We start from the raw sequence: 23,050 nt of genomic DNA, 5'->3' as shown, positions 1-23,050 counted from the left end.
TTGGACGCCACATATTAAAGATGACGTAGAGGAAGTCTGTGTCTATGGGTCACTCCTTCAAAGACAGCTATACACTGACTAGAAATACCTATTTTAGACTTTGAATGGACAAAAATAAACCATAATCCTGTTTAAACCATTATGTTTGGGTGCTTCTTAAAGCAGCTTGCATTATCTAATCATTACATGAGATAAAGAGCAGAACTCTAGTCCTATAGTATAGTAAGACAGGAACCAAAAAAGTTATTAATTTTCAATAATCCCTCACCTCTCCAAAAAAGAATCTACTGCCTGTGCTGACTGGACAAAGAGTGCAACTAGGATTGTGCTGTGTGACTAGGATCAACAGTGAAGGAGTAAAGAATGACAGAAACTGAGGACAGCCCAACTTTTTCTATAAGACGTAGCTATCCAGAGACAGTAAGGAGAGAAGGGCCAGCATGTGGCTGAGTAAAGAGAAAAAGAGGCAGAGAGAGAAAGGGAGGAGAGAGAAATAGAGTAACAGGGAGGGACATAGAGACAGAGAGGGGGCATGAAGAATTGGGACAGTTAGGCAACTGATTTAAAAAAAAAAAAGTGAGACTCTAGAGAGAGACAACAATATTGAGGAGCCTCAAGAAGACTTACTATATGTTGAACTATGTAATTTTTCCTTCCCGGCCCTCTCAAAAAAACCTACAATACAGAACTACATCACTTTTCAAGTAATTTCTGAGCCAGATTTGTGTTTCTCATGGGTATAATACTTTGTTGGAATGGATCTTAAGGTAGAGAGATAACTAGCTTTTTTTGGATTATAATAGTATCAGAACAATGGAGGATTTTTTGGCTTGTTTCAGGTAAACAAGAAGAGATGGATAAACCAAAAAGGCACCATATGTCTACTCCCAAATAACTGAAATAGTAGTAAACTTTTAAATCTAAAACTTTAGAGAAAAGGTATGAATTCAGAAGAGTGAAAGATGTCAACTAGTGAAGGTATAATAATAGGCAAACCAATTTCAGACTTGAGAAATAAAATGTAGAAAACAAAATAACTAACCAGAAAATTCATTTATGTATAAAATGACACTCAAAAGCCAGGCTAAAATAAAGATAATTTCCAGGGTGCCTGGGTGGCTCAGTTGGTTATCCATCCAACTCTTAATTTCAACTCAGGTCATGATCTCATGGTTGGTGGAATTGAGCTTGTGCCAGGCTCTGTGCTAACAGCTCAGAGCCTGCTTGGAATTCTCTCTCTCCCCCACTCTCTCTGTCCCTCCCCTGCACATACCCTCTCTCTTAAAAAGAAATAAATAAACACTAAAAAATTAAATATAATTTCTAATAGAATCCTAGAAGACGTTAAAATAAACAAACTTGACACAGTATAAAATGAAAAAGCTGGCATTAACTAGAATCAAAGGTATCTGATATAAGAAAGATACCTAAAAAAAAATTCTGGACTATCATGCTGTAATCATTTTTGGAAGTGAGAAATAGAAGAGCTCGGAATGTGGCAGTAAATGTTAAATGTGGAGTGAACACAATGCATTGGTCATAGAAATGCTACCAGACAAGGTACTACAGATTTTATCAAAGAAATAGTACAATTGGTTGTATTTTTATCTATCCTTTATCTATCCTAGAACTTCTTTATAAGCTCTTTGATAAGAGTCTGTATAGATACTTTTGTATTCTGTCTCAAGCACAGAGTTTGAGCTATAACTGGTACTTAACAAATATTAGACAGTGGGGGACAGGTAGGCAGGCATGAAAATACGGCAGTGGAATACACTATGGATTGAGAAAACACCTGTGATGGAAAAGTTCATCAAAACAAGGTAGAATACCAAATTACATTGCTAGATTTCAAATAGATTGACTTGATGAGATAAAAATGTGCTAGGATGATCCAGTATATAACAAATAGTTGCTTCTCAGAACAAGTAAGTTTAGTAGAATACATAGTAAAATGAAATCAGCTTGATTGAGAACCAAATAATGGATAAAGACTACTAGAAGTTACATGAATTCCATATATGAAATATTAGGCATTGGTGATAACCACATACTTAAATTGAAGACCTTAACAACAATAAAAAAGACAAAAAAGTCCATTCTTGGGTTGATTTTTGGAAATACAGATGTTGCCTAGGGGGATAAAAGCTAATAGGAATAACTAAAATGAAGATTTCATTTTAAAATAAAGGGTATTTTAGATGATAATGCTAAAAACCAAGAAGTAAAAAAAATGTGCTTCCAAAACCAGAAAGTTATTAGTTAACTGACCAAATTAAAGAGAACAGACAACTGATCAAAAGGGAAAGAAATTTTTTAAAAATGAAAAGTTTGTCCAAATGTATAAAACAGAAAAGCCCAAGTATGCAAGTGCAAATAAAAATTAAACAATCAAAAAAAAAATTGAGTCACCTCTGAGAGACCTCAAAGTCAGTACTAAGTGACTCTTCACTTTTATAGAAGAAACCCAGTGGAATCAGTGGAATAGTCATTACAGTATAAAAGGCAACTGAAAGAAGACTAGAGAGACTCAATAAACACCTTCACCTACTGAAGAAGACCATAAGATTTCTGAACCCTGATTTATTTTCATAGCAGATAAGTTAAGAATATATATATCACAGTGGTATAATCTCAAGTTCACAGAATGTTCTAATCTAAATTGATAAAATTAATATAACTAGGTCATTGGTGGTATTCACATAAGACGTATACAGAAACTCAAAGTCAGGACTGAGAAAACATTAGATGTAGATACAAATGGTCTCATACAGTATGCAACTGTGTATAGAAGCAGATAGAAGAGAGGTCTTAGAAGAATAAAGAGAAGAAATACAGATTATGAAAATATAACTCATAAATAACATAGCAGACAAAACAAAATAAGTCAACAAAGGCTTAATTAAGCCTAGGTTGAAATGCAGGATTGAGGGAGATACTACCAACTAATGAAGTGTGGAAGTGCCTGACTCTGCTGGAAGAGAATAAGGCAATAGAATTAGCTTTCTGCATCTTTCTCTTGAGCCTAGACATCTTGAATGTGGCTTTGTTGCTATCAATCACTATAATGATACATAGGGGGAAAAACACTGAAAATGTGTAAGATTCTAAAAAGTCAATTTTTAACATATCTAGACTTCTTACCACATAGGGATGGTTGTATTTCAAGAAAGATCTGAGCAGGTGGAAACTAGAAAAAGCAGTAGTTTTAGGACAAGTAACATTAAGAAGTGAATGTATAAAGCTCTGCCTAAATAGGCGCTGGAAGAACAAACCCATGATGGATAGCCCAATACAAGTTATCAAAATAATAGATTCCCAACTTTGGGTTCTTAAAAGCAACTGACAGGAATGTTATAAAGAATTGATAATAGAGGAGAAATTTAGGGAAAGACAATATAAAGAACTAAATATTTGGTAGAAAATAGATTACTTCCACTACTTTTCTAGAGCAGCAAGAGAACAGTCTTACAGACCAGTCATCATTGCTAAATTCCAGAACAGAATGCTCTATCTCCCATTAGCAAGGTATTCTTTTATGGTGATAATACAAAGACACTCCTATTTCCTGTTGAATTACCTCAGTCATTTCCTGCATTATCTGCCTAATCATTGTGCTAATGCTGATTTGGTTAAAAGATCTGAGGTTTTACACATGGAATATTTGGTACTCTGGCAAACCAAGTGCTTTGAGTCTACTGAAATTTTTCCTTCTCCAACTTAATGTTTTCACTTTCTTCTTGTTTATTTTTTCCCCTTTATATTGTTTTTAAAAATTCTTAAGCTAACAGAAACAAAATTTCAACTTAAGGTAAAATTTTCACATAGCTATTAAAAAATTCATAATCTACAATAAAACCAACTCACCAACTGGATGAGTGATGGTGTTCTGTCGGCTGGGAATTACCACAGAGTAGGTAGGTGAGCGATAAGGATATACTGTTGTAGGATTTGTAGTGATGACATTCTGTGTGGTACCAGAAAATACATTGGAAACACTTAAAGGGAAGCGTTTTCGCTTCCCTGGACGAGGTTGATAAACCCAACCTATAGAAGAAGATAAGCAAATTTTAATTTGAACATATAGGCCCTATTTAGCCTTAAAATGGTCCTTTTTACAATCAAAAGAACCCAAAAATACTTCTAAATTTTAAAAAATAAGTTATTGTCTAACGTGTCTTTTCTAGCTATTTCTGTGCATTTTAATATCCATATAAGTAGTGGTCAGTGTCGTAACCCACAATTCAGAGTGAGGTCAAATGTCTTATATCTAAAGACACATATGGATTCCATAGTAAAATCAACATTAAAGACATTGAATTTGAATCCCAAAGCTTTTCCTTCACCTATAAATTAATGTTCCTGTAAGATCTTATTCTTCTGTTTCCTCACTTTCTATGAGATATAATTGTCTATATCTTACAATTCAATGGTCACTAATGACCGACCAGCTTTTTTTAAGACTAGTTGGAAGAGTCACTCTCCTAAACTTGGCAGTCTTAAGTCCATAGATAACCTAAATTCCTTCCAAAGTCAGAAGACTGAAGTCATTACATTTGCAGCCACTGAATAACTGGGGGTACCACTCCGACCACCTTCCCCCACACCCAGAACCTTTCTGCTCATATTTTAGAAAAAATTAACTCTTCTCCCATCATGCATGATCATGTTGCCATACACTTTGCCTTTACCCAAGCTTAATCTAAATGTCCTCAACACCTGGAGGATAAATCAGAATTCCTCTCAAACTACATCATGATGAGGACAAATTTATCAGTCAGAAGGCACAACTACATTCTGATAACTATGTAACATTAAAATGGAGCATGGTGTCAAACCCTGAATTCTCATAAGTGTAGGATGCATACTTGTTTCTGTCGCTGTGATTTTAGCTCTTCATTTTCTAGTATATTTGCAAAATTATAGCCTAGAACTCTGGAGTTTTACCTTAAGTTCATTTCTATACTTTTAGTCAAAACCACACTAACATTGTTATGTCGCCAGATTCATTATTAGTTGGCAAATATGAGACCAGACCCTCTATTTGGTTCCACTTAAGAAAACTTATGCCCAGTAGCAATTCAATCATTACTATAATATTAGCCATTATTCTCTTAATTGTACATACTGAATTAGAAAAAAATATGCATTTTTGTCTTTCCATCTCAACCTAACCTAGTTTTTACCTAAATAAACTTAAAAGAAACTAAAAAGAGGTTTTGTTCATTTCATTGAATTACCAGGAAATTCCTCTCTGTGTTTTTCTTTAATCTTTTGTGCTTCATCATAATAGGGTTTCTTTTGTTCTTCACTAAGTTTGTTCCATTCTAGACCGAGCTGGACACTGATTTCTGCATTGTTGGCTGCCGGGTTAGCTTTGGCTAGTGCTGGCCGGTGAATCCTTGCCCAAACCATAAATGCATTCATGGGTCGCTTCACGTGACCATTTCTGTCTTTACTGAAGGGAGTATCTGGTATTCCTACATGACAAAAATTAAAATTAAAAATTAAATCAATGTGCTACACACACACACATTATATTTATTTCTAAATTTCTGGAAAAAATATACACTTCAATATAGTCAAAGAACTGCCAGTATTCCAGAACGCCTCATTACTCCTGAACTCAGCATTCTAACCTATAGCTTAGAATGACTCTTCTTTTCCTCAAAAAGGATATTTTTGACGTTATTGTAAGAGTAATAATGTTGAAGATACAGTAAACTGCTGGCTTATTACTTCTTTGAGTTTTAGTAATGCCTCTACCAATAAACAACATATAGTTTCTTTCCCATTAAAAATATTCTATTACTCAGGGATGAGCACTATGACTTATGATTATAATCCAGCATTAGATAAGTGTTCCCTAAATATTTAAAGGAACTCATTTACATGGCCCTGTAGTGTCTGTTCAAGCAAAAATATTTATAATACTATATTTTATCCTGAAGGAGAAGCTCTTGCCAAGGTGGGTAATCGACACTGATTTGATGTCCTGGGAGAAAAATGAAAGAAAAATAATAAAAGTGACTTTTTGAGAGTCACAGAACCAAATGAAATTACAATAAAGGAAGGTGGCTAAATTCACATTTCTTACCTAATTCATCAAAAACAACTTTCTACAAACTTCTTATATTGTTTCTCTTTAGTTACTTGGTACATAAAATTGCTTAAAACACCCCAATAAGTATTATAAGAAAGTTCTACCTTTCTCTCCTTTAGAAAATAAAGTTTATAAAAGAGGATAATCTAGAAAGAAAGGATCATTAAGGAAAATAAGAAAACAATAAATATAAAAGTGAATGAAAATATGAACTGATGATTAATATGATTACCATGACATTGATAGGCTATTGTCTGAATTAAATCTTAAAATAAGAATTTTCTAACTATAAATTCATAAAGGATAGAAATATGTTTGTAGTTGTTACTGCTGTTAATTATAGTCATTTCTTTGAAAATAATTTCTAGCTTATTTTACTGTATTTTCATTTTCTATACATCTATAAATCCTTAGCTTTTAGAATACTAAAGTGTTACATTTAATCATGTACTATTTTTCTCTTAGAAAAATGTTTACTATTCATTTTTAAAGAACGAAAATCACCTCCAAATCCAGTATAAACTTTCCTATTGGATTATAACCATTTTTTCATTAAACGCCATTTAAAATTTTTCTTGATTCATGTAAAAATATTAAGCTACTATAACACAGTAGTTTAAGTGTAGCATAACTGAGGGCTGAGGTAACTGTGATACCTAGCAAGAATATTTCTATTTTGTGTATAAACACTAGTCACTTCTAAATCTCATCATTCACTGGGTCTTAAAATAGATTTAAACAAATGTTTGGGAATCTTGGAACATGTTAGTGTGTTTCACTGGTATATGTACAAGTCAATCGGAAGTGATACCTGTGGAGACTTTGCCCTGTAATGAATCAGTTCCATGATTTTATTTTTCTAGTTTAGGCTTCTGAATGCTGATATGTCAGCTATGGGGCAACATAGATGAAGTTTGAAAAACAGATTCCCCTGCCGTCTAATACCTGCATCTGAGGGAAGCACGGTGAGCGGGACATCTTTAGTTTCAATTTTTACAGAAGGTTCCAGTAAAGATTGCATTTTAATTGGCACTGGTGTCAAGGGAACCTTGGTCAACCGTATCAGCTCTGAAGGTGGTGGTCCCTGAAACTGGATCCGGGCCCCAGGAGGGACCGTGTGGAGAGTCAAAGGGATCCTGAGGTCTTGCTGGTGTGGCCCAAAGGCACCGGATGGCTGGGCCAGGAAGACCTCCTTGCTGCCATGGACGAGGCCATTGGACGTGAGCTCAGTGCCCAGCCTGCAGTCCTCAAGGAGTCTCTCGGGTTCCTCCGTTTTGATGATGGCTTCTCTGATGGCCAACAGGTTTTTACCTTCCCCGCCTTTCGCTGCATCCCTCAGGGCCTCCTCTGTTTCCAACTTGCCCTTTTCCTCGTCCCCTGGGCGGCAGCCGAGGGTTGGCCCCGGGTCTTCCAACTTGGCCTCCCTAGAGGCTCTAGGGCCGGCCTCTACAGGCCTTCGAGTCCCCGCCGAAGGATCCAAGCCGGGCCCTGGCTCCTGCTTCTCCGCCTTGACGTGCAGTGCCCAGGGCTGCACCAGGTGCAGCTCGGGTCTGCAGGTGGGACTGTCGGACGCGGGCGGCGGTGGTGGCAGCAGCAGCAGCTCGGGCCTCAGTTGCAGCAGCCGCGCTGGCGAGGGCGAGGCAACGACGCCTTCTTCCAGGGCCTGAGGCAGTGGTGGCCCTGGCGACAGCAGCAACACCTGTTCCGGCTTGACCTGCAGCAGCCGCCGAGCCACAGGCTGTACAGTCGACGCCTGGGCCTCCTCACACGAAGGGGCCAAGGTCGCAATGGCTGCCGCGCAAGGGGTGGTCGGCGACGAAGGGATGTCCGAGGCCGCAGCCCTAAAGGAGGTACCCTCCACCGGCAACTGAGACGGAGCTGGGCGGAGCGGGCGCGGCGGGGTCGCCCGAGGCAGTTGGCGAGGCTGGGGCTGCGGCTCTGGTCTGGCTCTCTCCATTGGGGGGATGGGGGGAGGGGGACGCCCCGGCCTGGTCCCAACCCGGATTGTGAGCTCAGCCGTTTGTTGGCGACCTTCCCCCTCCCCCTTTCAGTTATGACCCTTCCAAGGCCCTTACTACCCAGAACCCTACGCGGTTCAAAAAGCGGCCCTCCGTATTGGCCTCGCCCAATCACAGGCGTGCAGTACCCCTGGCCCCGCAATCACTGGCGCATTCTCTGGCCCCTCGCGTCCTTCGCTCTCTCCTCGTGCTGAGCCCTGGAATCACCCGCGATGGCTGGGGCTGGGGCACGTGCTGGCCATTTTACCCCTCTGACTTTGCCTCTCTTCCGGAGTTCTCTTCCGGCCGTTGTCCTTAGTTACCCCTTCCCGGCTCAGAGAGCCCGACAATGGTGTTGCCCAGGGAACCGTGCGGTTCCACGCCACTGACCTCCAGGGAATAACGTCCCTTTCGCAGGATGGGGAGCTGGGCCTTGTACTTGCAGGCTGCGCACCAGAATACACAGAAGTCCCGTGCATCACTGGGGGCAGTTCAGATCTGTGCCACGGGGAAAGGGGAGATTTTGCAATGCACTCCTCTGTACAATAACTTTCATTAATCTCCAGGTTCTTTGGGCCCTACTTGCAAAATACATCCCAAATTAATACACTTCTTTAGTTTTCCACCGCCATTACTCTGTTCCAAGCTTCCATCATCTTTCATCTGGATACTGCTGTGTAACTAGTCTCCGTTTTGCATCCTTGTTCCACTATATTCCAGCTGCCAGAGATCTTTTTAAAAGTGCACATCTAGTCCTGTCACACCCCTCTATCCTAAATATTCGCATGGCTCTCCGTTGACCACATGATAATGGTCTAATGTCCTTGTAAAGCATGTAAAGGCCCAAATGGCTTGGGCTCTGTGGACTCTAGACACATTGTTATCTATTATTCTACCTTAAGGGGCAAAATGCCCCAATGCTGTTTCTCTCGTGTCTCCTTACCTCCTCCCTGTGCATTTTTCAAATTGTAGCTCAACTGTCACTTCGTCAGAGAAGTCAGCTGAGTTTGAAAATCAGGGCAGATTTCCTTTATGCACTCAATGCCCATTACTTCTTTTAAAACTCTTAACCATAATTTGTAATTATGCATTTCTTTATATTATTATTTACTGACTCTACTCCTTGAGGACAGTGTTATGCTCATCATTGAATCCTCAGTGCTGTCCATAGAGCCTGACTGATAGTAGGCATTCAATAAATACTTGTTAAATAAATAAGCACTGCCATCATCTAATAATAACAGTAATTACTATCTATATTTAGGGTTTACTGTTGTGCTAGGCACGCTCCAAGTCCTTTCCATGACTACGCCTCTTTTACTAGGACTGTGTTTATTTTCCTCATCAAGGAAAAGAAATTTCGGATTAACTTTTGCTACATTTCTAAATGATCTCCTAAGATATAGATTTATCTTGAAGCATATGATTTTGCAACCAAGACAAGTTATCTCTCCAAGAAGACCTGCCCCAATTCTCTAATCCCCTATTGTCAGATGTGGCAAAGAGGAGTTCTATCTGGACGGTAGACAAGGTCAGTGGTTTGGAACCCTTTCCACCCACAAAAATGATGAAAGATTCCAAAGTGCTTTTATTTTCAATATTTATGGTTTTATCTATCAATGTGGTTTAACCTATCAATATTTGCCATATTATAAATAAAAACTAAAGACATTTGAAAAAACATTTAGTTCTCAATTCATTCAAAATATCAGTAATAAACTGATACATGTTAACACATCATATTTTTATGCTAAATCCATGTTTTCCCCCAAATTAGAAGAGTGGCACTGTAAATCTAATGTCTGGCTTAACTTTTAAAAAATGGTTGGATATTCATGTCTGTTTCAAATGTGTTGTTCGAATACAATGTGTTGTGATCCACGTGTCATATGGAAGGCTTCACTCTTCATTCATGGGAGAATGAAGTGGAAAAGGCATATATTGTCTTAGAATTATTATGAAGGGATGCCTGGGTGGCTCAGTCAGTTTAAGCACACAGCTTCAGCTCAGGTCATGATCTCACAGTTCATGAGTCCGAGCCCTGCATCAGACTCTGATGTCAGCACAGAGCTGCTTCAGATCCTCTGTCTGCCTCTCTGCCCCTACCTGCCTCTCAATTACAATTAAATGTACAATTTGATGAGTTTTAATTAATTGATAAAGTTGTGTGAGGATAAATACAATCTAGTTTAAGAACATTTCTACCAACTCAAGAAAGTTCAAAGATGAAACCCAAAAAACTCTTGTTGCCGTTTGTAGTAAAAACTCTGCCCCCACCTGCAACCCCAGGTGCTTTGTGTCTCTGTAATTTTCCCTTTCCTAGAAACTTCATATAAATAGAATCATCTGTTTGGCTTCTCTAACATAGCATAATTTTTTGAAATTCATCCAATTGAATGTATTAGTTCTTTTTTTTTTGCAAAGTAGTATTCCATTATACAGAAATACCAGATTGTCCTTAAATATTTTGTTGTAAGATGTCTCTCACTTATCTTGCTTATCCATTACTAGCTGATGGGTATCTGGATTATTTCTAGGTTTTTGCTGCTGGGAACATGATGTCCATTCATATACAAATATTTGTGGCACCTAGGAACAGAATTGCTAGGTTACATGGTAAGTATAACCTTTTACAAAACAGCCAAACTGCTTTGCAAAATGAATATGCCACTTTACATTTCCACTCACAACATATGAGGGTCCCACTTTCTCTACCTTTTCTCCAACATTTGGTATCATTATGTCATTTACATTTTAGCCACTCTAGTGGCTACGTTATAGCAAATAATTGTGATTTAAAATTACATTTTCAAAATAAATAATGACACTGAGCATTTTTCATGTGCTTAGTTGCTATTCATACATCTTCATTGCCTAGTGTTTATTAAAGTCTTTCGGTCCTTTTTTTTTTTTTAAGAATGGGTTGTTTTCTTAATGTTGACTTTTAGGGATTAAAAAAATTAATGTTTATTTATTTTTGAGAGAGAGAAAGAGAGAGCATGAGGAGATAGAGGGGCAGAGAGAGAGGGAGACACAGAATCCAAAGCAGGCTCCAGGCTCTGAGCTGTCAGCACAGAATCAAGTGTAAGGCTTGAACTCACAAACTACAAGATCATGACCTATGCCAAAGTCAGACACTGAGCCCCTAGGGATTTTTTTTAGGGATTCTTAATATATTCTATATATAGGTTCTTTATTAGATATATGTCTGTAAATATTTTCTTTCACCTGTGGCTTCTTTTCATTACTATTTTTCATTCTTTTTTTTAATGTTTATTTATTTATTTTTGAGGAGGGGGGTGCAGAGTGAGAGGGAGAGGGAGAATCCTAACCAGGCTCCATGCTGCTTGATGCAGGGCTTTAACTAAAAAACCATAAGATCATGACTAAGCCTAAATCAAGTCAGACGCTTAACCAACTGAGTCACCTAGGCACCCCCTGTTTCATTCTTAATGATGTCTTTTGAATAGTAAAAGTTTTTTAGTTTGATTGAGTCAAACTTACCAATATGTCTTTGATCATATCTAAGAAATATTTGCCCAACCTAAGGTTAAAAGGTTTTTCTGTCATGTTTTTCTCTAGAAGTATTATGCCATACTGTCTTGATTATTACAGCTTTATGGGAAATTTTGAAGTTAGGCCAAATAAGTCCTCAAACTTAGTTCTTTTCCAAAACCATATTAGCTATTTTTGGTCCTTTGGATTTCCATATGGATTTTTACATTAGCTTATCAATTTTCACCACACACACACACACACACATAGGCCTGTTGATATTTATATAAGAATTACATTGAATCTCTGCAATTCACTTGCAGAGAAAAATAGATATCTTAGCAATATTGACTTTTCCAATTTGCAGACTTAGAACATATCTCCATTTATTTTGGTCTTAAATTTTTCTTTACACTGTTTTGTAATTTTCAGTCTATAGTTCTGAACTTTTTTTGTTAAATTTACTCCTGAATATCTTTATACTGTTGTAAATATAATTATTTTCTTAATTTCTTTTATAGTTGGTTGTATATTGATATTATATTCATTTTTTTCTTACCTGTTGCACTTGCTAGAAGCTCCAGTCCAGTGTTAAATAGAAGTGGTGAGAGTGGACATCTTTGCTTTATACCCAATATTGGGGGAAAGCATTGTCTTTCATCTTTAAGCATAATGTAAGTTGTAAGTTTTATGTAGCTGGTTTTTATCAAATTACGTAAGTTTTGTTCTATTCTTAGTTTGTTGAGAGCTGTATCATGAATGTTTGTTGAATTTTATCAAATGCAGTTTCTATATCAATTGAGATGATCATATCATTTTCTCCTTTATTCCAGGGTCAGCAACATTTTCCAGGAAGGACCATAAAGTAAATATTTCTGGTGCTCTGAGCTATATGATCTCGGCTGGATTCAATCAACTCTACTATTATAGCATGAAAGCAATTATAGGCAACATGTAAGTGAATGGGAATAATTATGTTCCAACAAAACTTTATTTACGGAAACAAAAGTCATACCAGATTTGGTCTGTAAGCTGTAATTTGCTGATTCCTGCCCTATTCTATTAATATATGCATTACATTAAGTGATATTCAGATGTTAAGCTAATCTGCGTAAACCTTACTTGGTCATTATGAATAATCCTTTTCATACATTACTGGATCTAACTACTATTCTTTGAAGAATTTTAACATTTATATTCATGAAGGGTATTGGTCTGTAGTTTTCTTAGATATCTTTGCAGCTTTGATGTCAGGGTAAAATGAGCTGGAAAGTGTTCTCTTATGTTTTTTAAAGGATTTGTATTTAACTGCTATTATCAACTCCTTAAATGTTGATAGAATTACCAGTACAAAAAGCCATCTGAGCCTGGATGTGCCTTTATTTATTTATTTTTCTTTTAATAATTTTTTAAAGCACCGTGTTCTTAATGGGCCAGTTTGTTTAGACCCACTTATAATCATTACTTGGAATTAATTTAGGATACTTTAAATTTACATAAGTAGTTACTTATCTACTGTTTTTTTGTTTTTATTTTTATTTATTTATTTAAAATTTTTTTATTTTGTTTAAATCTCAGTTAACATGTAGTGTTAACTATACAATGTATAGTTATATATTATGTAATTATAGATATATTTTATATAATTAACTATATAATCCTGTAACAATGATTTCAGGAATAGAATTTAGTGGTTCATCACTTACCTATAACACCCAGTGCTCATCCCAGCAAGTGTCCTCCTTAATGCCCATCGCCTGTTTAGCCCATCCCCCGCACCCAACACCCCACCAGCAACCCTCAGTTTTTTTCTCTGTATTTATGAGTTTCTTATGGTTTGCCTCCCTTTCTTTTTTTGTCTTATTTTTCCTTCCCTTTCCTTATGCTCATCTTTTGAATGAAATCATATATTTATCTTTCTCTGACTTATTTCAGTTAGCATAATACATTCTAGTTCCATCCACATTGTTGCAAATGGCAAGATCCGTTCCGTTGTTTTTGATCACTGATAATTTTCCATTGAATATATGTTCTACATCTTCTTTATCTATTTGTCAATCAGTGGACATTTGGGCTCTCTCCATAATTTGGCTATTGGTGGTGCTATAACCATTGGCGTGCATGTACCCCTTCAAACATCATTTTTATATCCTTTTGATAAATACCAGTACTGCAATTGCTGGGTCATATGGACCTGCATTAAATAATGTAATGTCTTTACTTGATATTGGTCCATTCAGATTCTGTATTTCATCTTGAGTCAATTTGGTCATTTCTGTCTGTAAATTTGCTTGTTTCAACTAAGTTGTCAAATTATTGGCTTACGGTTGTTTATATTACTTTATAATCTTTTAAATTTCTGTAGGGTTCAGAATGTTTCCTCTTTCATTTCTAATTTTGGTAATTTGTATCCTCTTTTTTGTGGTTATTTTACTAAAATTTTATCAATTCCATAGATTTTTTTTTCAAAAACCTGTCAGTTTCATTGATTTTGTCTATTGTTTTGCTGGTTTTTAAAAAATTGATTTCTCCTCTTGTCTTTATTACTTCCTTCATTCTACTTACTTTCGGTTTGATTTGTTCTTCCTTTCTGATTTCTTAAATTGAGAGCTTAATTTTTTTTAGGTTATTGATTTTAAATCTCATTTCCTTCCTAATTTAAGCATTTAAAGCTATAAATTTCCCTCTGTGTACTGCTTTACCTATGTTCCATTGATTTTGATATGTCATGAGTTTTTATTAATGCAGTAAAGATATTTCTTAATTTCTCTTATGATTTCTTCTTTGATCCATGAGTTATTTAGAAGCATATTGTTCAATTTCAAACTATAAATATCTCCCAGATTTCCTCCTGTTATTGGTTTCTAATTTAATTCCACTATAGTCAAAGAACATATTTTGTATTATTTCAATCGTTATAAATGTATTATTATTTATTATTTCATCTAGTATATGGTTTATTCTAGAGAATCTTTCCTATGTACTTGAAAAGAATATATGTTCTACTATTGTTGGGTGGAGTGTTCTAGTTGTTTAATAGTATTGCTCAAGTATTCTGTATCCTTTCTTATTTAAGTGTCTAGTTGAATTATGAATTAGAATTGTCAGTTAGTGAGAGAGAAATATTGAAATAGCCAACTGTAATTCCTGAATAGTTTGCTTCTCCTTTCAAAGTTATCGATTTTTGCCTTACAATTTCAGGGTTCTTTTAGTAGGTGCTACTTGGAATTGCTGTATCTTTTTGATTAATTGACCCTGTTATCATTATGAAATATTCTTCTCTGTTTCTAGTGATTTTATTTTTTAAAATTCTTTAAATTTATTTATTTTGAGAGAGAGAGAGAGAGAGAAGGAGAGAAAGAGAGAGAGAGAATGTGAGCAAGGGAGTAGCAGAGAGAAAGAGGGAAAGAGAGAATCCTAAGCAGACTTTGTACTGACAGTGTGGAGCCAATGTGGGGCTTGGACCCATGAACCATGAAATCATGACCTGCGCTGAAACCAAGAGTCAGATGCTTAACCTACTGAGCCACCCAGGTACCTCTCTAAGGATTTTCTTAAAGTCTATTTTAATATAGCCTCTCCAGCTTTCTTATGGTTACTGTTTGTTTCTTATATCTTTTTCCATACTATTACTTCCAATCTGTTTTATTTTTTATGGTTCTATCCTTTTGTTTAATAACTTTTTCTTAACCTTAAAGGAATATATTATGGAATGGTACATCTTGGGACAAAGGAACGTGTATTTGAAATTCAGTAGTTGAGCCAGTTTGTCCCCCTTATAGTTTCAGTAAACTTGCATTTAATGAATTTTATTACATTTTCATAAAATAGAATCTCAGATGTTTTTAATATGTATTTATCTGGACACTTACCACTTAGAGATTTATCTGAAATCATACTTTTTATTTAAAATTTAAAATTTAATTTTTTTTAATTTAGAGAGAGAGAAAGAGTGCATGTGTGAGCTGGGGAGGGACAGGGGAGATAGAGAGAGGCGAGAGAGAGAGAGAGAGGAGAGAGAGAGAGAGAGAGAGAATCCCAGGCAGGCTCCTAAGCAGACTCCATGCTCAACAGTGCTCTAGAGAGAGCAAGGTGGGGAGAAGAGCAGAGGGAGAGAGAGAGAATCTCAAGCAGGCCCCTTGCTCAGCATGGAGCCCGATGTGGGGCTTGATCCCACGAACCTGAGATCATGACCTGAGCTGAAATCAAGAGCCAAACACTCAACTGACTGAGCCCCGAAGGTGCCCCTGAAATCATGCATACCTAATATACAGATTATTTTATTTTTTATGTATTATTTTAAAATTACTATTATTTTTAAATTCCTATTGTATAGTTAATATACAGTGCTATATTACTTTCAGATGTACAATATAGTGACAACAATTCCATACATCACCCAGTGCTCATGACAAGAAGTGCACTCTTTAATCCCCATTATTTATTTAACTCATCCCCTCACCCACTTCCCCTCTGGTAACCACCAGTTTGTTATCTATAATTAAGAGTCTGTTTCTTGTTTTGTCTCTCTATATTTTTTTCCCTTTGCTCATTTGTTTTGTTTCTTAAATTCCACATATGAGTGAAACCATAGGGTATTTATCTTTTTGCCTAGAATTAGGCTCTTTAGCTCCATTCATGTCATTACAAATGGCAAGATTTCATTCTTTTCTATGAAGAATAATATTCCATTATGTATGTGTTCACACACACACACACACACACACACACACACATACATCAATTCATCTATTGATGGTTACAGGCTGCTTCCATATTGTGGCTATTGCAAATAAATTTGCAGAAAACATAGGGTGGCTATATCCCTTTGAATTCATGTTTTGCTGTTGTTTTTAGGTAAATACCCAGTAGTACAGAGTAACTAGAAGGGTAGTTCTATTTTCAACTTGTTGAGGACCCTCCAAACTGTTTTCCACGGTGTTTGCACCAGTTTGCATTCCCACCAGCAATGTAAAAGAGTTCCCTTTTCCTACATCCTTGCCAACACTTGTTGTTTCTTGTCTTTTTTATTTTAGTCATTCTGACAGGTGTGAAATGATATCCCGTTGTAGTTTTGATTTTTTATCTCATGATGAGTGATGTTGAGCATCTTTTCATGTATCTGTTGGCCTTCTCTTTGTTTCCTTGGAGAATGTCCTATATTGACTGATTTTCCCACAGAACCTCCAGAAAGAATCAATCTGTCTCTATCTTGATCTCAAAGTCCTAGTCTTCAGAACCATGAAGGAACAAATTTTCATTGTTTTAAGCCACCCAGTTTGCAGTACTTTGTTACAGCAGCCTTGGAAACTAATACATTTTCATTTCTTTTCTCTTTTCCTAAGAGAGAATGTGCAGCAGAAAGTTCTGATCTCAGTTATTTTCTACGGTTGCTACCCTTTATTAACTGAAAGCCTAGAAGAGACTTTCCATTCACTGACTGATTAATTTATTCATTTAGAAAATATTTAATGAACCCCTAAAATGTGCTAAGCTCTGTACTAAGTACTAGGAATATAACAGGGGACAAAACAAATTATTTCTCTTCTCTCATACAGCTTATCTTTTTAACAGAAATTTTAAATAACAGCACTGTCCAAGGTCACAAAAATGCCCCTCAAGATTACTTAAAATGAATCCGCCAAACCAGTATTATAGACTGAATGTTTGTGACCCCCAAAATTCATATGCTGAAGCCCTAACTCCTAGTGTGGCTGTATTTGAAGATATTACTTCTCTACAGAAGTAAATAAGTTTACATGTGGTATAAGGGTGGGGCCTTTCAGTACAGATAATTGAGCTCATTATTCTCTGTAATCCTAGCATAGTATTAACTTTGCTATGGGCAAGTCCCTGTGTAAATTTCCTATTGCTGTTGGAGCCATAAACTTAATGACTTAAAACAACATAAATTTATTACCTTATAGTTCTGGAGGTCAGAAGTCTGAAGTAGGTCACATGGGACAAAAATCAAGAAGTCAGTAAAGCTGCTTTCCTTCTGGAGGCTCTAGGGAAGAATCTGTTTCTTGATTTTCCCACTGTTGAGAGGCTGCCCAAATTTCTTGGCTCATGGACCTCTTCTGTCTTCAAAGCCAACAAATGCATCACTCTGACCTTCCATGCCCCCTGCCTCCCATCATTACATCATCTCCTCTGGCTCATTTATCTCCCTTTTCCATCTTTTAAGTATCCAATGATTACATTGGGCTCACCCAGATCATCTATTATAATATCCCTATTTTAAAATCTTTAACTTAATCACATCTGCAAATTCCTTTTTCCATATAAGGTAACATATTTATATGTTACTAAGACGATAGTACATGGGTATCCTTGGAGGGGCACCAGTCTGTCTACTGCAGTCATCATTCCTGTTTTATTATTGTATGACGTTTCTTTATTCACCATTTTATATTCCCATTCCAATTCTATTTTCCCTCACCCCCAGCCCCCAAGCACCCACTTTAATGTATTTACTGTATCTTTGGTACATGTATTTGTTTTTTAATTTACACTATTATCTTAGAAACAGACTCAATTTGTCCCTTTCTTTCCATTTAGCATAATTTTAAAAATTTCTTCTGGGTTATCTGTATTTTTTCCAGTGGATGTGTTTACTGATTTTTTAGCTTACTTTTTTAGTGTACAATTTAGTGGGTCTTAGTATGTTCACAACATTGTGCAACAATCACCACTGTTTGATTCTGGCATATTTTCATTATCCCAAAAGGAAGCCATGAACCCGTTATAGTTACTCCCCATTTTCTCTTTCCCCACTCCTGGAAACTACTGATCTACTTTCTGCCCTCATAAAGCAGAAAGATCTGTCCATGTCATAGAGGTGCTTCTGGTTCTGAGCTTCCGAATTCTGGGTTCTGTCAAGCACTTTTTACCTCTGCATTGCTCTACTGATGGACTCCTAGGGCACCTCCAGCAAGTTGCTACCACAAGCAGTGTTGTCATGGACATGCCCCCCATAAACTTGGACAACATTTTCTCTGTAGATACACCCAAGAGTGGGATTGCTAGGTTCTAGGAATGTACACATTCCACTTTAAAATGAACAGATTGCTCCCTCAGGTGTCTATTCAACTTCAAATTCATAATAGTGGCATACACAAGGATTTCCTGTTTTCTACCTTTTTTTTTTTGTTTTACCAACACTTGGCTTTATTAAACAAATTTTGCCATTCTTATTGGAGTATATAAATGTCTGATTGTATGGATTTGCACTTCTCTGATCATTAGAAAGGCTGAGCATCTCATCATAAGCTTACTAGTCTTTCAGCCTTCTCACTTAGTAATTAAGCATGTTCAAATCATTTATTATTTTATTAATGTTCCCTGCTTTTTCCATGTTGATCCACAGGAGACCCTTATTTGTTCTAGATTTCAAACATTGCAAATATCTTCTCGTGTGTGACGCATCTGTTAATTTATCTCTGATATTGTCTGTTGAACAGGAATCCTTAATTTAATTGTGGTTGCATCCATCATTTTTTTACCCTATAATTTGTGCTTTTAGAGTCTGGTTTAAGAAATATTTTCCTGGGGCACCTGGGACAACCTGGGTGGCTCATTTGGTTGAGTGTCTGACTCTTGATTTTGGCCCAGGTCATGATTGCAGGTCATGGGATCAAGCCCCGCATTGGGTTCCATGCTGGGATGGAGCCTGCTTGGGATTCTCTCCCTCCCTCTGCCCCTCTGCCTCTCTCACACACTCTCTCCCTTTCTCTAGAAAGAAAAAGAAAAAAAAAAGAGAAAAGAGAAAGAGAGAAATAGAAAGAAAGGAAGGAAGGAAGGAAGGAAGGAAGGAAGGAAGGAAGGAAGAGGAAGATTTTCCCATCTCAAGTTTCTCTAAAGAATTCTTTTATATTTTCTTCTATTAGTTCTGTAGTCTTACTTTTCATATTTAGGTCTTTATTGTATGTGATTTTCCATTATATGTGATGCAAAATAAGGATTTGAGTTCACTTCATATCTAGTTATCCTAACTCCATCTAACAACCTGTGTTTTCTCTGCTACTGTACCCCGCCTCCATGTACCAAGTAGCCCTATGAAGAGGTCACATGGAGAAGACTGCAGCTTCCCACCAACAGCCACATAAGTGAATTATGTTGGAAGCAGATCAGTTAGCCCCATTCAAGCCTCAAGATGACTACACACCCAGCTGGCATGTTAACTGCAACCTCATGAAAGACCCTGAGCCAAAACCACTCAGCCAGGCGACTTCTGAATTCCAGACTTACAGAAACTATGTGAGACATTACATACTGTTGTTTGTTGTTGTTTTAAGCCACTAAGTTTTAAGATAATTTTTACATAAGGAAGGATTACTAACAGTTTTAGTCCTGAATAAAGAGCAAATGGAGCTCTTTGTCTCTATCACATGGTATCCTGTGGTTTCTATTTTATTACTATCAGAAGACTCAAAGTTCTAGCTTTTCAATTTTGGCATTCCCTAAAATAAGAATGTAAGATAGTTAATAAAAGAGGAGGCTGGAAAGAGAGATAAAGGTAGCTGGGAAAGAAATAAATATTTGAGGTTCCTCACAGTATACCTACTCTGTCCTTTATCATCTTATTTGGTCAGCTGGAAAAAAATGTGGTTCTTGCATTTTTATAATCTTGGACCTCCTACCACATAAAATCACTACTGACTAAAGCAAAGAGCCTCAAGTACTGTTGGCTTTGACTTGGCCCGAGGCAGAGGTCAGAGAAAGAAATGAGGTAGATTTGGAAAATACAGTGAAGGAAAGGTACATGTTGAATATAATTTTTTCTAATATTCTTTAAGGTCTGTTACCTCTGATATTCTGAGATATTGGTTCTTTGTCTGGTACACTTCCATCTACCCTTCAAGACTCAGCTGAAATGTACCATTCCTTAAAAAGGTATCCCCAGTTCTCATAGGCAGAGTGAAACATTTTTTAAATCTATTCTTTCAGCATTTTCTTTTTTTTCCTTTTTTTTATTTTTGAGAGACAGAGAGAAACAGTGCAAGCAGGGGAGGGTCAGAGATAGAGGGAGACACAGAATCAGAAGCAGGCTCCAGGCTCTAAGCTGTCAGCACAGCGCCTGACACGGGGTTCAAACCCAGGAACGTGAGATCACAACCTGAGCTTAACCGGAGGCTTAACCGACTGAGCCACCCAGGCGCCCCTCTTTCAGCATTTTCTACATACCTCTATTTTGGCACTCATATTGGAAAAGGAGTATGGTAAACACTCTTGGTTGCCTACTTTTTCACCATTCTCCCTTTTTGCTTACTAACAAAACCCTGCTTCGGTTTAGAAGATACTGTCTCAAGTACTGTTCCTTTAGTTGAGACTGGTATAGAGGTGGACACAGGACCCAGCTTCTTTCCACTAAGACATATGAAGCGGTCTATTGGATGTTTCTGAGGAAAACCATTTTCCCTAATAGAAGAGGGAGCAGATATACAAAACAAGTTTTTTTTGTGTTCATCTCCTTCCTTTCTGCTTTAGATGTTATAGTGCCAGGACGTGAGGTCTGATACTGTGGCAGCCATTTTGTGAAGATGAGATCTCTCTGATATGGTGTGGACAGTAGAGCAGAAGTATTAAAAGTGTTCCAACCTGATGGCATCATTGAGCCACTGCATGGGCCCTGGAACTGCCAAACTCAATTTCCCTATAGGATATAAGTAAATTTCTGTATTGTTTAAGCTTCTGCTAGTCAGGCTCCTAGTTATTTGCAGCCAGAAGAATCCAACTGATAGAAAGAGAATGAAAATAACATTTGTTAAACATTTGTAATATACTTTAATTTTTTGCTAACATGTTTTTCTCATGAAATTGTTAGTGTAAAGACCTTGCCTTAATCAATTTCCAGCAACTTCTACAGTATCTGTAGAATGGCTGCTTGAGAAGTGTTTATGCAATGAATAAACGAATTAATAAGTAATCGAATGGATAAATCTATAAACCATGTTATGATGCTATTAGGAGGCACTATAGAAAAACTGATTAAGAACATAAGCTCTGGCATTGCATTTCTGGCTTTCCATCTGACTGTACCATTTACTAGCTGTGTGATCTTGGACAAATAATTTAATCTCTATAAGGCTATAAAATGGAGATCATAACAGTATACACCTGAAAGAACTGTTTAGAGTATATTATTAAATATTCTAGTAAAGGGCTCAATAAACAATTTGGCATCTAATAAACATTTTAACCATTATTATTGAAGGAAAACAGAGAAGAGCCAACAATGATTCTAAATTTTCAAGCCTGTTGACTGGGAAAATGAAGATAAATCTGAGCCAAATTCAGTGTGGAAATGGAAAAGATGATGTTCATCTTCAAACATGTATAAAATAAAGCCTAAATATAGTTCAAGAGTGAAGATACTTTGGCTATATTTATATAGAGTTAGTCTGATCCTAATTTATATTGCAGTTACCCTAAAATTCTATAATTACAGAATTGTACTTTTAAATGTAGTAATTTAAAGAGGAGGGTAACTTCCAGATTGCATCACAGTGAGTCAAAGGGGACAGTAATTTGTGAGATTTTTGCCTAAGAACATGTTCTTAAGTAGTTATCTTCATAAACAAAATATCGCAGAGAGAAAAGATTTCCTTAAATGGTGTAAATGCATGCCTTGTCTGTGATACAGTGTGGTTCAGTCTCAGAAATCCTTTGACTATTCTTCCCAATGTTATGTTTCTCCACAGAAACAGAGGCAAGCTGTGTCAGAAATATTTAGAGATGAAATTCTGTGTATTAGTGTTCTAGGAACCACTTTTGATCCCCAGTTAGCCAGAACCAGTAATAAAAATCAATTTGTTATGCAGGGTTTTTTTTCACAGTTAAAATTAAAAAGAAGATCTCATTGAACTCAGATTAGGAAATAATTCTTCCCAAGCAAATTACTTACTGGATTTTCTTTTACCTTTAATTTCCATCACTTAAGAATGAGTAACAGTGTAAGGTATACAGAAAGTCAGTTCACATTCCAGATTCCACTTTTAGATAGGCATGAAGATTTCTAATTCTTTTCTTCAATAAAGCAGCCCAGCCACTGGAAAAAATTAAATTGAAATATATCTGCCTGTATTAACTCACCACCAACTTATGGCCCATTCAGGACCAAATCATTATGGAGCACTCAAGATGCAGTCTTATAAGTAACTCCCAGTTATATGGTGGAATTTATACTTCATTGAACATGATTCTGTGTCTGTATCAATAATAATATCTGTAATTATTTCAAGATATCTTAATGCCTTGGCTTTTCTAAAGAGGATTAAAGATCTTAGTGATTTAGGACCTTGAAGCATTTTACGGATGCCAGATTCTTCTCTGTTTCTTCATCCATACCTTCCTTTTAGTCAGCACTGCATATCTGAAATGTAAAAATAGATTCTCAGTTGGCCTCACTTCCTCTGTTTTTTTTTTCTCTCTCATGTACCCTTCATGCCATAGC

General features: G+C 36.7%; 1 protein-coding gene across 3 annotated transcripts in view; it reads right to left on the bottom strand.

Moving 5' to 3' along the window:
• Positions 1-8,419, bottom strand: part of SOX30 (SRY-box transcription factor 30) — a 29,797-nt gene extending 21,378 nt beyond the window's left edge. Inside the window, exons 1-3 of one of the 3 annotated variants that reach the window (XM_029941415.1) lie at positions 7,049-8,419; positions 5,241-5,480; positions 3,868-4,047 (exon numbers count right to left, since the gene is read on the bottom strand). In XM_029941415.1, the coding sequence (XP_029797275.1) occupies positions 3,868-4,047; positions 5,241-5,480; positions 7,049-8,060 (1,432 nt within the window). In that variant the 5' untranslated portion in view covers positions 8,061-8,419. The remainder of the gene's footprint in view (positions 1-3,867; positions 4,048-5,240; positions 5,481-7,048) is intronic. The other 2 variants (XM_029941414.1, XM_029941413.1) reach the window with 2 other exon arrangements.
• Positions 8,420-23,050: the final 14,631 nt, after the last annotated feature.

Source organism: Suricata suricatta, chromosome 6 (genome assembly GCF_006229205.1).
Source record: "Suricata suricatta isolate VVHF042 chromosome 6, meerkat_22Aug2017_6uvM2_HiC, whole genome shotgun sequence".
Classification (NCBI taxonomy): domain Eukaryota; kingdom Metazoa; phylum Chordata; class Mammalia; order Carnivora; family Herpestidae; genus Suricata; species Suricata suricatta.
This window is presented reverse-complemented; position numbering and strand designations above follow the sequence as displayed.